Source organism: Sceloporus occidentalis, unplaced genomic scaffold (genome assembly GCF_023333645.1).
Source record: "Sceloporus occidentalis isolate IW3139 unplaced genomic scaffold, rSceOcc1.0.p SCAF_14, whole genome shotgun sequence".
Lineage (NCBI taxonomy): Eukaryota > Metazoa > Chordata > Lepidosauria > Squamata > Phrynosomatidae > Sceloporus > Sceloporus occidentalis.
The window spans coordinates 6,804,680-6,817,807 of record NW_028316994.1 but is presented as its reverse complement, the minus strand read 5'-3'; the positions used below and the strand labels follow the sequence as shown (position 1 = coordinate 6,817,807).

Here is a 13,128-nt window from a genome sequence, read left to right as displayed (position 1 = left end):
CAGCATAGACCGAATTCAGGCTCCTCAGCTCAGATCAAACATGCCAGAACTGTGTCTGTTCATTATCCTCAGAGCTAGAAATAGAAAGCAGGATGTCAGTCTTCTATTGCCTTTGCTCCAAGTCTTGCCCACTGAGGCTTGCTTTCTCCCCCAAGAGTCCTGGCTCTCAGACCTCCAGGATCAAACTGATAGGGCCCCATGACTCTCCTGGGGTTCCTATTTCTTTCTATTCTAGATTAATAAATCTTGGGGGGGGGGGGGGCTGGAAGAAATGTTTCCCATCAATCTGCAGGGCTGCTGAGTCAGGGTGGGGTGGGAGAGAACTGTGAACATGGTAGCCCCACTGGCAAGGGGGGTAGAAGAGGGACAAGTTGATTTGCAGGCACTAGTTCAGCCTTTCTCCAATGTGGATACTTCAAACGTTTAAGATTATAACTCCCATAGCCAACTACCACTGTTGGCAGCAGAATTGTGCGAGTTGCAGTCCAACACAGTTGGACACTCCAAGTTGGGGGCAGCTGCATTAGTACATCTGCAGAAATTGGTGGCTACCATGTGAGCTAGTGATTCTGCTCTGGGTTTTAGTTCAGATTAAAGGGGGAATCCATGTGCTGATCCTACCTTTTCAAATAGGATTCGGTGCTTCAGATAGCTTCTTAAAGTCTGGACTAAAACCTGAAGCAGTTTCACTACCTCATTGAAATGGAAGCCACCAGATGCCACTAGTAGAAATCATGCAAATTCTAGGGTTCAGAAATCTTGTCAGGAAATTGGTGCGTATGAATTCTTCTTCCTCCATAAGTAAACTTCTTCTTCTTCTACAAGTAAACACACACTAAAACACAGTGAAAGCCATGCTGTTGCTGGTAGATGATAAAAGTTGGCTTGTTGCTTAAAAAGCACAAACTTTTTGCTTTAGTTTTGCCTGACAAATGGATGGTTGATCATGGATTTGACAATCATTTTTTAATAGACTGCCATGATATCTATACTGCACAGGTATTGCAGTTTGATACCACATTAATTGTCATGGTAGCGAAGGATTTAGAATTCTTTAATGCAGTTTTTAACTACACCATTCCCTCTGGCTGACAATCTGAAGTCCCTCCCAAACTCAAATTCCAGAATTCCATAGGCTGGAGCTATGACAGTTAAAATGGTATCAAGTGTAATATAGATTCACCTTGTAATGACATTGAATTTCTCTCCACCCTTCGAAATGAAACACCCATAAAAGTCTGAGGAACAGACAGAAAGAGGGCACTCTGCATTTTGAAGTGGGACAGAGAGATAGGGAGTGGTGAATTGTGGCTGAAGGTGAAGCAGCTTGAGTATAGAGTCCCTCTAGACTATATATGAGTGGATGTTTTGTCAACTCCGTGAGTGCCTATTTGCTTCCATTCTGCTGTATTCATAAATCAAACAGATTTTATTACAAAAAACTCTTATGCCTCCAGTGCCCTTTTATCAGGAGGAAACTTAACCATATAGTGCTGCTCAGGATCTCTCAGTACCCAGAGAACACCTAATGCTGTATTTAACAACCCCAACTGCAAACACAAGGGAATTGTTAAAATGTGTTAAAAGGAAACTAATCAGAGGCCAGGCACAGACAACCAGTATCATTACATATTTTCTAGTTAAGGGCAAGGAATGTTCTGTCTTGCTGAAGGTTTACCACTTAAGTCCTAGACCCCCAGGATTTTAATAGCAAACATGTGAGGGAGGTTCCTATCCATCAGTCCAAGCAGAAGTCAGATCTTGTTTGGAAGGTCTGAGAGGTAATTGGGTCCTCTTTGGCCCTGGGCCTTGACTTTTATGAGTTATTGTACATGCATGTCTGAGAAATTAGTACCAAATGCCACTTCCTTCAAGTTGTTCTTTGTTGGTGGCATGGGGAAAGACGTGGATGACGCTGCTGGGCAGCAGGAAATGGGACTAAATGGTCTAGGATTACTTTCCAATGCAAAACAATAAATATCCCTCATTTCAGATACCTCTCTTCCAAAGTTTCCTTCTTTCTGAGCAACACTCCTACTCCCCCACTCAACAACAACAACTCTTGTCCAGTGAAAGAAAGAGAACATTGTCACTCACTCTGTCTTCCAGTCCCTCTGTTTCTTATCTAGACAACCTGAGTTTTCTGGCACCGGCCTCAACTTCCCAGCGCTGTCTCTAGGCCTTACCATCACTTAGAAACTGGAGCAAGGCCAGGTCAATGGGCCGTTTCCACTTGGATCCCTTCTGCAGCGCAATGCCGTAGCCTGTGGTCGCAAAGACTTTTCCACTTCCTATGGTGACAAGTTTGCAGCCTTCTTCTTTGCGGGCCATGTAGTTGAGGACAGCTGCATCATAAATGAAGGCATCCAGCTTCCTGCAGTTAAATAATCAAGACAGAGAAAGAAAAATAGGTGCAGTACTGGATGCAGCACCTGCAGGGACTGTGACTGAGTTATGTACAACTGCTTCAAAATAGCTGGCTTTTAACTATCTGTTTCTTATCAGTTTACTTATTCTTATTGAAAATAAACTGAAGGCACCTTCTCCAGACCCTTGAGGGAGGATTACAAATTGTTTTAAGTGTGAGATCATTTTGCATTTAACAAACAACCGCTACTGTTCATTGTTAGAGAGAAAGGCTTCTCCTTAACCATTCCTTTTCATCCTGTAGCTGAATACTTCCTCTGGCAGTAACATACCAGATTGAAGCAGCTTTTAAATAACAAAGCAATACTGAAGAGCCATCAGCATTGCAAAAGAGGCAAGTTTTTAAAATGTCCTAACAGTGATTTCAACAGTTTTAGTAGCATGTGATTCTTATCCTTTGGTGGAAGACAACGATTGTACATCTTTTGAGAAGAAAATTTTTAGCTAGCTTTGGGTATCAAACTGGAATGGGAGAAAATAGTGCAAAGCTGCTTCTTTGCTATCAGACATGAGGCAGGCTGGACTTGGAACCCAGAAGTGGCCTCCCCAGGAATGTGCCCTTCAGTAGTGCTGAGCCTTTGTTGGTTCTCAGTCTGACCAATTAACCCAAGGGGCACAGATTTTATTACCTGACTGATTAATATTCCCATTAAACCAACAAAAGCTTTCTGCAGCTGTTATAAAGGAGAAGATTCATTCAGTGCTGGTGGTGGTGGGGAGGCTTTACTGTTAAAACTGCATCCTCAGTGTTGTTTTTGTCCATCTTTATCTTGGTCTCCTGCAGCCAATTCAACACTGGCTGAGAGGACTGTGGGAAATGTAGCCCCAAAAAGGATTTTTTTCCAGACTTTGCTGTTATTCATTCATCTCTGGCTAGACAACTTGGTTCCACTTTGCTTCTTTCTACACTGTAGTATTTTACACTCCTAAAAAGAGTCTGTCTGTGTGCTTGATTAGAAATAAGTTCTTAGAATTGTCTGTCTTTAACTTAACAAAGAGAGGACTAGGCTATTTACACTTTTTACAAAGGCAAGTAAAATGGTGGCAGTTACGAACATGTATGATACGTTTTAATAACAAGGGACCCACTCCAAAAAACATTAAAGAGCAGCCTAGAGGTGAACTTAATGCTAAAATCCTAATACAGAGATTACATGAGGAAAGGCAGAAATAGCTGAAGTGTTGGCTGCTGCAGCAGAATGAAGTTGTGGAAATAGTTATCCTATCCTTATAGATACACTTGCTCTCTGTGTGTATGTGCCTGTGTGTATGTGTCCATGCATGGGATGGACAGAAGTCATGGGGATGGAGGATACAGGACCTGGAGCAGAGCAGAAACAAGCAGTATAGTATAGAAAACCAAGCCCACTTTGGGGATGATGTAGCCTGCTTGAAAGAAACCAGTTCACTGACTTCTCAGGATTCCAGTTTTGAGTTATTTCACAATATCTGTCTGAAGCAGTAAAGTTATACAGTTGGCCCTCCATTTGTGCGGGGAATCTGTTCCAGAACCCCCTCCCCCCACGAAAACAGAGGCTCACATGTATTCAAGCCTCATAGAATAGGGCACCCCCCGTGTGCGTGGCACACATGGCATTAGAAATGACGGAGGTCACCCCTCCACAGATAATCAAGGTTGCGGATCTCAGATCAGCGAGTTAGGAGGGGCGACTGTAGTATGATATGCAACTCTACTTGTTTTGTGGCATACATTCAAAATAATTTAATATGAATGAAATCTCACTCACTTATAACCAATCTGACTGCAACACAAAGGTGTGAATAAAAAGCACCCTTCTTCCCCCCATTTTAAATGCATGTTTATCAAGAAAATAGAGATCCCATTTCGAATACACATCAGAGAGAGAGAGAGGGAGAAAAACATACAGACAGAGAGAGCACTTGAGTTTGAACAAGTTATTTTTTGACTACAACTCCTAGAATTCTCCAGTCAATGCGGCCAATGACCATGTTTGCTACAGGATTCTAGATTTATCAGAAAAGAAATTTGGTTCTTCTTTGTGGCCTCTGTGACTCACACAAATGGGTTATCCTGTGCCTGCACAGTGTAACTCATTTGTGTAAGTTGACAGATGAGCATGTGGAGAACTACAGTTATAGCTATGCAACTGGTCCTTCCAAGATCTCTTTCTCTTTCTCTCTCTCTCTGCACCAGTAGCAGGTTGGCTGGGTAAATTAGTGAGATATATGGTTATGATCTTGACCATGCAGGAGTAAAAGTAAATCACACATCCCATAGCCCAGCCAATAGGCTTTTTAAATTGGTAGCAGTGAAAATCTCAGTCCCCCAAAGGCTGCTCAGACAAGCTACACTATAAAGTACTCCTGTAGCAGTGAAAAATAATATTTAAGTCAAAAGTGCCCAACAGTTTACATACAAAACCCCCATGCAGAAGTCTCGTTAACAGCATGATGGCATAGCTCAGTCCTACACAGAATCCTCAGTGTAGACTTGTCTGGTTTGGTTTATTTATGAAATAAGCCAGTAGGCATCCATAGACATTCACAGAAGCGCCGTTGTGGGGAACAGTAGGGAGGCACTCTTGCTGGCAATATACAGCAGCTACTGGGGCTATACAAACACTTGTTCACTGGATTATGCAGGGAAGCCATGCAAAGCCTCTAAAGAATTTAATAAACAAATAGAACTATGGTGTTTGTAGCATGATCTGTTTACCTGGAAACAAACTCTCACCATGTTCAGTGAGGCTTACTCTCGGTAAATGTGCAGAAAAGGATTGCAATCTCATCAGGGTTGTCCCTGCCACTGCAGATTTGAGGTGTCACAAAAGGGCAGCAACTTGTTAGTTATTTATAGCTAACTGTAATTTACAGTTATTATTGTATTTGTTCCCTGCTTTTAAGGAGCGCTTGAAAGAATTTCTGCATCTTGTGCCAGAATAACTTGCGTGGCTATGAATACTGTCCACCTGCACTCAGGTGGGATGAGAGGCATACTGTAATTTATTACTCCCCCGTAGGCAGCAAAATGTCTTAAGCTGGGCTTTTTTGGTTTAATGGTTAGATAAAATCAATTAGGAATATTGTGGTTTGATTAAAAAGGATTCCAGTTAATAAAGCACATACACACTAGACATATGTGCCATTGTGGGAGAGGCATTCCCACTGGTACAAGAGAAAAGGTGGAATGCCTCTTCTGAAAAGAAATCTCTTGTGCAACAACGCATCCTCTAAAAATGGAGATGGTACTTTTTTCTCTTTTAAAGCTATTTGTTTTCATATGTACTTTTAAAAAATTAATTAAATGATTAATTGACCACAACCTGTATTATTAAATTGTCTAAGATTTATTTAATAAAAATTGGGTAATACATTTCTTACAAGATCACAGTATAGTGTGAGGAGAAAATTTAGCCACCTCATAGACTACATCCAATATGCGTAGCAGCCCAAGAAACCTATGCGAGCACATTTTGTACAACTGTTGCCAGAGCCAGTCATGTGCCATCATTAGTTGAGGGAGGAGGAAACACAGAAATCTCTTCAGTGAGTATTGCACCCCAAGCACAAGATTTCTCCATCAGGCAAGTGCGGCCTCATGGATTGATGCAGAGAGCATGCGATGTGAGAGAAAATACTGGCACATTTATAGTGGGGAAAAGAATGGATTGCAAAGTATCTTGGGATGTATGTAGTGCTGTTTTATGGGCCTGCCACAGAGCCAGAGCCAGACCTGCCATTAGCCAGAATGAGACAGCTGCCTAACACCAAAGTATGTCACAAAAGAGCAAGGCATTATTACTGAATTTAACACAGCAGTATATTTACTGGCTTGGTGCTACCACTTCCAGCAGAAATTGTAATTCCCTCCCTTGTACAACCCCTCCTCTGTGCATCCTAAAGAAACAGCCACGGAGGATTGAGAACCCCTCTAAAAATGGGACCAGAGAGCTGGGAAACCAGGTTTGGGACATTGCAGAGAGTTGTACTGGGAAGGGGATGGGATCAAGGTCCCAATTCCACTCGTGCTGGATACCAAAGCATACCGTTGGATCTTGGTCACTGCCAGGAAGGGTAGGGAGAGTTGCTTGTGAGGGATTCTGGTTCAGGTGGCCAAAATAACACGACTCACCTACAATACTATGCACCTTGACTATGTTGGTGGTGAGAGCACCATTTGCTGCTCTGCCTCAGACAGCACAATGTCTTGATTCAGCCCTTCACATACTATGCTTCTCAGGAAATAGGAGACTTAAAAATGAAAGGTTAAGACAAACACGGAGAGTAAAGGCTCTTGGCCACGTCCTTCCTGTCATTGTCACCTCCTCCCCGCCCCCTCCTCGTCCTCCATCTTTCATTTTTCTCCACTTACCCTGTCTGCAGGTTGTGGAGTGCATCCTCCACACTGCGCTGGTTGTACTTCCCCATATATTCGTGCATCTCCCCATAGTTGTTGCGAATGTTTTTCTCGGTGCTCCCGTTGGGAACAGTGCCAAATCTCAGAGGTGGATAATGATTCTGGGGTCTCTGGAACTGTGGAGGGAGGGAAAGTCAAATTATATGAAGAACACTTATCTGGAACTCCCCTCTGTCCCATTCCCAGAAATGAAAATTGAGCACAAAGAGGAATGTGGTGGTGACAGCGAGCTCTTCTGCTGGAGATCATTTTGGCCTGTTGTACCGTCATGGTCAATTGGTTGAGCAATAAACCTGAAATTTGGCTAGCATTGATTAGAACAGAAATCACCTACCCAAACATTATGATTCTGCATATGGGGAAACATCCTGTGTGTGAGAGAGAAAGATGGATAAAACAGATGGGCATATGAGTGCATGGGTCGGTAGGTGGATAAGAAAAGACTACATGGAGATAAATAGCCAGATAGATCAGAGATTAATATGATTACTTTTTTTTACTACAACTTCCAGAATTCTGAGCCATGCTGGCCTTAGGATTCTGGGATCTGTAGTCCAAAAATATTACTCTTCCAAGTTCTGGTAAATAAGTTGCTTTGTTAGGAATAAGTAAACAATTTACTTCATTTTTATCCCATACTTCAAGAAGCACAGTGTGCATTCTTCCCATTACCCTCCCAATTTTATCCCCCCCCCACTTTGAAAGATTGGTTGGAATGGGGATTAGGATGAGCCAGAGGGGCATTTCTTGAATATAATCATAGATTTAGCTCCTCATTTCCTTTTGGGTATCTAGAGTTACCACAGCCCAGGTGGAATTCTATGCAATGGGTAGCTCATTGTTTAACTTCTGTATGTTGTGACTGTTCATTGTCCCCACACACTGAAAGGGAGAAGCTCTTTGGAGTATAGACACCTAACAAGAAGCAAATATACTTTTCATATTTGAGAAACAAAAGCATATAAAAAGGTCCCAAGAGAAAAGAAGAGTTTTTAAATGCTAAACAGGAGATCTGGGACTGGCTCTCCCCAAATCTTTTTTAAAGCTTAAAAGAAGCATGGCACAAATGTTTTAACTCCCCTGCCCTACTCCATGCTATTTATCTGACTGAAATAATTTCCTCCTATGTTAACTCTCCGTATCATTGGGATGGGAGAGGAGAGAAAGGTACCAGTATGGGATGGGGGAGTTATGTTGATAGGGAAAATGGCAAGAAGAATTTTGGTGTTTTTTTTAAAACACACACACACACACACACACACACACACACACTGCTATCATGGCCTCAAAGTCCAGCAGCACAACTATTTTAAAGCTTTTTTTTAATATGTAGCTTGGCCTGATATAGGGCTACCAAACAAAGACTGAAGAAGTGCAGACATCTTAGATATGTTTCTCTGGGCCACCTTTGACAGAGAAAATCTGGAAATGTCCATGACATAAGAAGGGGAAACTTCTAAAAATAGGGGGAATGAGGATGCTGCGGTGAAAAGTTCTATCACTTCCCAGCTTAAAAAAAAAGAAAAGGATAGCAAATCATTTAGAAGGTACCAAGAAATGTAAAGATGAGGACAGACCAGAAATGGGAATGGGAGGAGCAAGCAAAGGATAGAAGAGGCCAAGAATGGATTCATAAATACGCAAACACAATGAAAAAGTAATTCGGGATATTGATGGATTCAGCAGTTGGCAGACAGGATTGTTGACATGGAGGTGCACTGAGAGAGAGAGATCAGCGATACTGAAATAGACTGGGACACATTTAGAAGTATGAAGGGCAGAAGACAGCCTGTTTGTTCTATTACAAGAGATTGCTTCAAAAAGCTGGCGGTCAGAGAAAAACATCTTAGCCATGTTTCACAAAACTGGCTTTGCACATGAGCTCTCTGAGCCAATTCAATCCCTCCTTGATAATCTTGGGGCAACTGAGCCGTCTGATATGGCAATGGGGAGAAGCAAGGAGGCAGCAAAAATCAAAAATGTCCTAAGATAGGGCCAAAAAACCTCAGAATATCAGCAGCAAAGAGTGGGAAGATGTGATGAGAGGGAGTGATGGATTTCCTACATAGGGGGATAATGGAAGGAGGCTGCTAGGTGTCGAAAGGCTTAGAAGCTATTAGAGAGACAAAAGTGTCTGGAGGAAGTGAGCAGAAAATGGGAGATTGCTACAGATTATCTGGAATTTGACAGAAGAATGTGTATGGCAGAAGAATAGAAAAAAATGAATCGAGAACAGAGAAATGGATGCAGATGATAATACTGGAGATAATATGAAGATGAAAGACAGGGAAATAATTTTTATAACGCATAAAAAGAACTCCTGTGGCATCTTAAAGACTAAGGTGTTTATAGTGCAGAATTAAAGAGACATAGATGTGTTAGGCTGGAATATCAGTATGCAAAGTGATCTTGCAGGACTTTCGAGAATAACTGTGCAAAAGATGTAGCTTCAGCATTCACAGTCTCGGTCCACTTCCTCAGATGCATGAGACAATGTAGACTGAGTATATGAAAGCTCACACTATAACATCTTCCACACAGTCTCAAAGGTGCCCTTTGCATATTGTTTATAGTACAATAAGCTTTATCAACTAGAGTTTGCCTTGAGAGAGGCATGGATGGAGGATTTCCACTTTACATACTTGAAGGGAGCAAACCTTTCACCTGTCCAGGGCCACATTTTTGAGGGGAGGATCTGTTGGGATCCCCTTGCCAGTAGTGAAAGGGCTAAAAGCTAGCAGTGCGTGGAGCCACAGAATGGCACAGCTACCCCTTCTGTCGCAGTCTCCTTGACACCCATGTTTTCCCTCTCTCCTTTCTGACAACTTTCTTCTCTTAGCAAGCTGCTGATAAGGAGCAAATTCTTCTTCAGAAATCCAAATGGACTCTGCAGAGGCTATATGAAATAGGCCAGAGGTTACATGAAACCTGGCTGCAGACCAAAGCCTGTCCACTAATGTTATGTACATAGGTAATTTCAGTTATTTCCTGAGTGTTACTTAGACTCAGCTTCTTGTCTGGAATATTACACCCCTAAGGCAGTGCTATATACCCTTACCTTTGAATAACCTCTCTGAACTAAGTGAGACTTCATCCCGACTAGCTATATGTAGGACTCTAGAAGTACATTTTCCTCTTTTTTTCCTCTCCCAATCTTGCCTAGATTTTCTTCCTTTGCCACCTCCCTCAAATTCTCCCCACTCAGTGCATGTTTGTTAATCTGAGTAGTTTAATATTTATCTGCAATTGTGTTTCATGTTGGACGTTAATTATGTCCATTAATTACACCCCAGCTCGTTAGCTCTTATCGAAAGGGATTCAGTTGGAGCCTGGCTGCTTTACCACAGCTGGTCTGGTTTGTGTGGCCCCCCTCCTTCCCCACAGCTGTGGTTGTTCGGCAGGGGCTAATTACCAGGGGATAATCAGACACGTTCTGGTTTATAAATACACACAATGCATGCTGGGCACCAGCAAGACATCCCAGTGGAGTGCTGTGTGGAACTGCAATATAGGTTCCTGGAGGTTGAGGTTAGCTGTCTTCCACTTGAGAGCCCCTCCAGGTCCGTTTGAACCACACTTTCCATTGCCTCCAACTAGCATGGAAAATGAGAAGGGTTGTAATCCAACACATCTGGAGGACCCTGGTTAGGGGAGGGTGGCTTAGGTCATTTACCCCTTAATCCTATTTATGAGTGCATGCACACAAACCTTTTAAGGGGAGGCTTTCAGATATGAAATTTGAGGTTGGCCACCAAGAACCTTAGATGGGTTTTGGTGAGAAAAGATGATGTAATGGGAGTATAATATTTGATAAATTTAAATATTAAATTGCATTAAGACAGCTCTATGACAAGTGCATAAATGCATCAACCTGAGAAGTTGTAAGCTTCTGATGAATCCCAGACTTTTCTGTGTCAGTTCTTGCACTTTAGAGGGAAAGTTATAGCCCTGTATGTCTGACTGCCAGACTGACCTTTACCTTTGCTCTCAACAGTTTCCCTTTCACTGACATTTCTTTAACAGCAATTTGGGCATTTTAAGGCCACTGCTGAGCTTACCAGGTAGCTGCTCTGCAAGCTATTTAAAATCAACCTTGCAAAACCTAAGCTGCTCAATCAGAGGAGAGTCCCATTGTAAGATGAGCATTTTGCAGTAAATGATGGTACTGTAAGTAAAAACCAGACAGCTGAGAAGATATTGCAAACAGATTTTTCAGGTTGCTAGTTATCTATGTAAGGAAATATTTTACTGAAATTGCATAAAACAAAATATTAGTGCCCCAACACTGCTGTTCAGTCTGAAAGTATATCAGTGAAATGCATCTTCCTTTATTTATTTGGACTGTCTTATTATTTTGTTTGTTTCCATTTCATCATTACTCAAACACTGGCAGAACGCTCTCTCCCCAAAATAATCAGAACCTGTATCTTCATCTCATATTTTTAAAATTAGTGTATTTTATCTGGTCTCAGGGAAAGCTTTATGCATTGCATCTTAGTTTTTGGGTTTTTGGTGGTGGAAAAGGAAAAGGGTTTGAAGAAATAAAGGGAACAAAAAGAAAATGAAAGTTGTTAAGAGGAAACCGATGGAATTATGTACAATATATATGTGTATGCTTGATGGTATAGAGCAGAGCTATTTCCTTGGACTACGAACATTTCCAAACTCTTGGCAACGTCACTGGAAAGAAGAGGGAAAACACATGGGGCCTGCATTTCTTTTTCCTGATGCAGCCCTCCATTTTCCTCACCTTTTGGTCACTGAGCCCAGACACAGTGTCTACGTATTCCTCCTGGATCATAAAGGCGGCCAAGTTGGCTGTGTAGCTGGCAAGGAAGATAACGGCAAAGAAGGCCCAGATCAGCACCATGATCTTGCTGGTGGTGCCCCTGGGGTTCTCTACAGGCACAGAGTTGTTGAACACCAAAGCCCAGAGCAGCCAGATTGACTTCCCAATGGTGAACTTGGAGCCTCCGGTACCTAGTAAAGAAGGGATGGGCAGGGGAATGGGATGAGATATAAATGAAAGACTGAAATTCCCTCTGGAAACTTGAGTATACTAGCTATCTGAGCTGTTTATTTACCCTTCCCTCTCTCTGGAGATACCCAATTGCTCACCCATGTCCCCTTTCTGAAAGCTTTGGCGCACTTACGTTTACTAGCACTGAGGCTGCGATTATAGCCTACTGGACTGAAATATTCAAAGATGAAGACAGTCACTGCAACAACAGTCAGGCACATTACAAACATCATCACCCAGACAGCGGGGCTGTAGGGTTCTGTGGGAAGAAAAATAGGGACCATGGTGATGGGATGCCCAAGAGAGCCTTGGTCCTAATGGGTGAAAATGAGGATTCTGAACCTTTGGCATTGAGAGGCTCCTTAAAACAATAATACTATTTTTTAATAACTTAAGGCTGCATTAGCACTATAAACCTAAAGTGGCTTTAAACTGGAACTAAATTAGTTTAACTGTTGTGGTTTCTCCAGGGAACTATGGGAATCATACTCATATCAAGACACAATGGAACTGGGGTCTTGTGAAGGTGCAACATATTCTGAGAACCTGTTTACAAAAGTACAACTCCCCATACTACCCTGAGTGAAGCCAAACTGCATTTTCCCAGCATGGGACCAAAGTGTGCTGAGAAAATGTTTCTTTTTCCCTCAGACAACACTGAGTGCTATCTGAACTGGGTTCACAAGATCATGAAGCGTCCATCCCATGATGCCACAAATGGAGATAGGTTATTTCTTTCTTTTGGCATCTCTATGGGGATCATTTTCTCTGTTCATTTCAAGGTTTAATTTTATTTAGAATGCTTTTTATTGATTGATCTATTTTTCTCCTTTCCACCTTCCAATTCTATAATTGATTACAAACACTGCAATCAATTCAATATTAAAAAGCATTCAAGGCAGAGCTTCAGCAGTATTGAAGGATCTTAGAATAACCTTCCCCCATAATTCTGTTAAAATGTTAAAAGCAATAAGAAAAAGAATGGGAAACTTTAGGATTCCTGAATCATCTTCCTTTGTGTACCGAGTTTTGAAACGACAGCATCTGGGAGGCTTCTTGCCCATCCCAACGCTCTCCCCTGCTTCTTACTTTGCCCCATCCTAGGGCTGGGAATTCACCTAGAAAGGCAGAAGGTGAAACAGTTCCATTGCTACGGGACACCATGACGCTGATACCAGTCTCGACAAAGGGCACAGAGAAATCTATCACTTCAGCTCTCTCTGCATTGATAGTCAGGGATCCAATCGCCATGTCAGCTCGCTTGTAATACACCTACAGAAAA

The 13,128-nt window shown here is 42.1% G+C and overlaps 2 protein-coding genes across 2 annotated transcripts in view; one reads left to right on the top strand and one right to left on the bottom strand.

Moving 5' to 3' along the window:
• The window catches only part of LOC149303694 (ER lumen protein-retaining receptor 1-like), a 143,663-nt gene that overhangs the window by 61,944 nt on the left and 68,591 nt on the right, over positions 1-13,128 (top strand). The gene's annotated exons all lie outside the window — the stretch shown is intronic.
• Positions 1-13,128, bottom strand: part of LOC149303695 (glutamate receptor ionotropic, NMDA 2D-like) — a 55,428-nt gene that overhangs the window by 5,674 nt on the left and 36,626 nt on the right. Inside the window, exons 7-11 of the mRNA XM_089480644.1 lie at positions 12,965-13,118; positions 11,980-12,105; positions 11,577-11,806; positions 6,782-6,942; positions 2,187-2,374 (exon numbers count right to left, since the gene is read on the bottom strand). Of these exons, the coding sequence (XP_089336770.1) occupies positions 2,187-2,374; positions 6,782-6,942; positions 11,577-11,806; positions 11,980-12,105; positions 12,965-13,118 (859 nt within the window). The remainder of the gene's footprint in view (positions 1-2,186; positions 2,375-6,781; positions 6,943-11,576; positions 11,807-11,979; positions 12,106-12,964; positions 13,119-13,128) is intronic.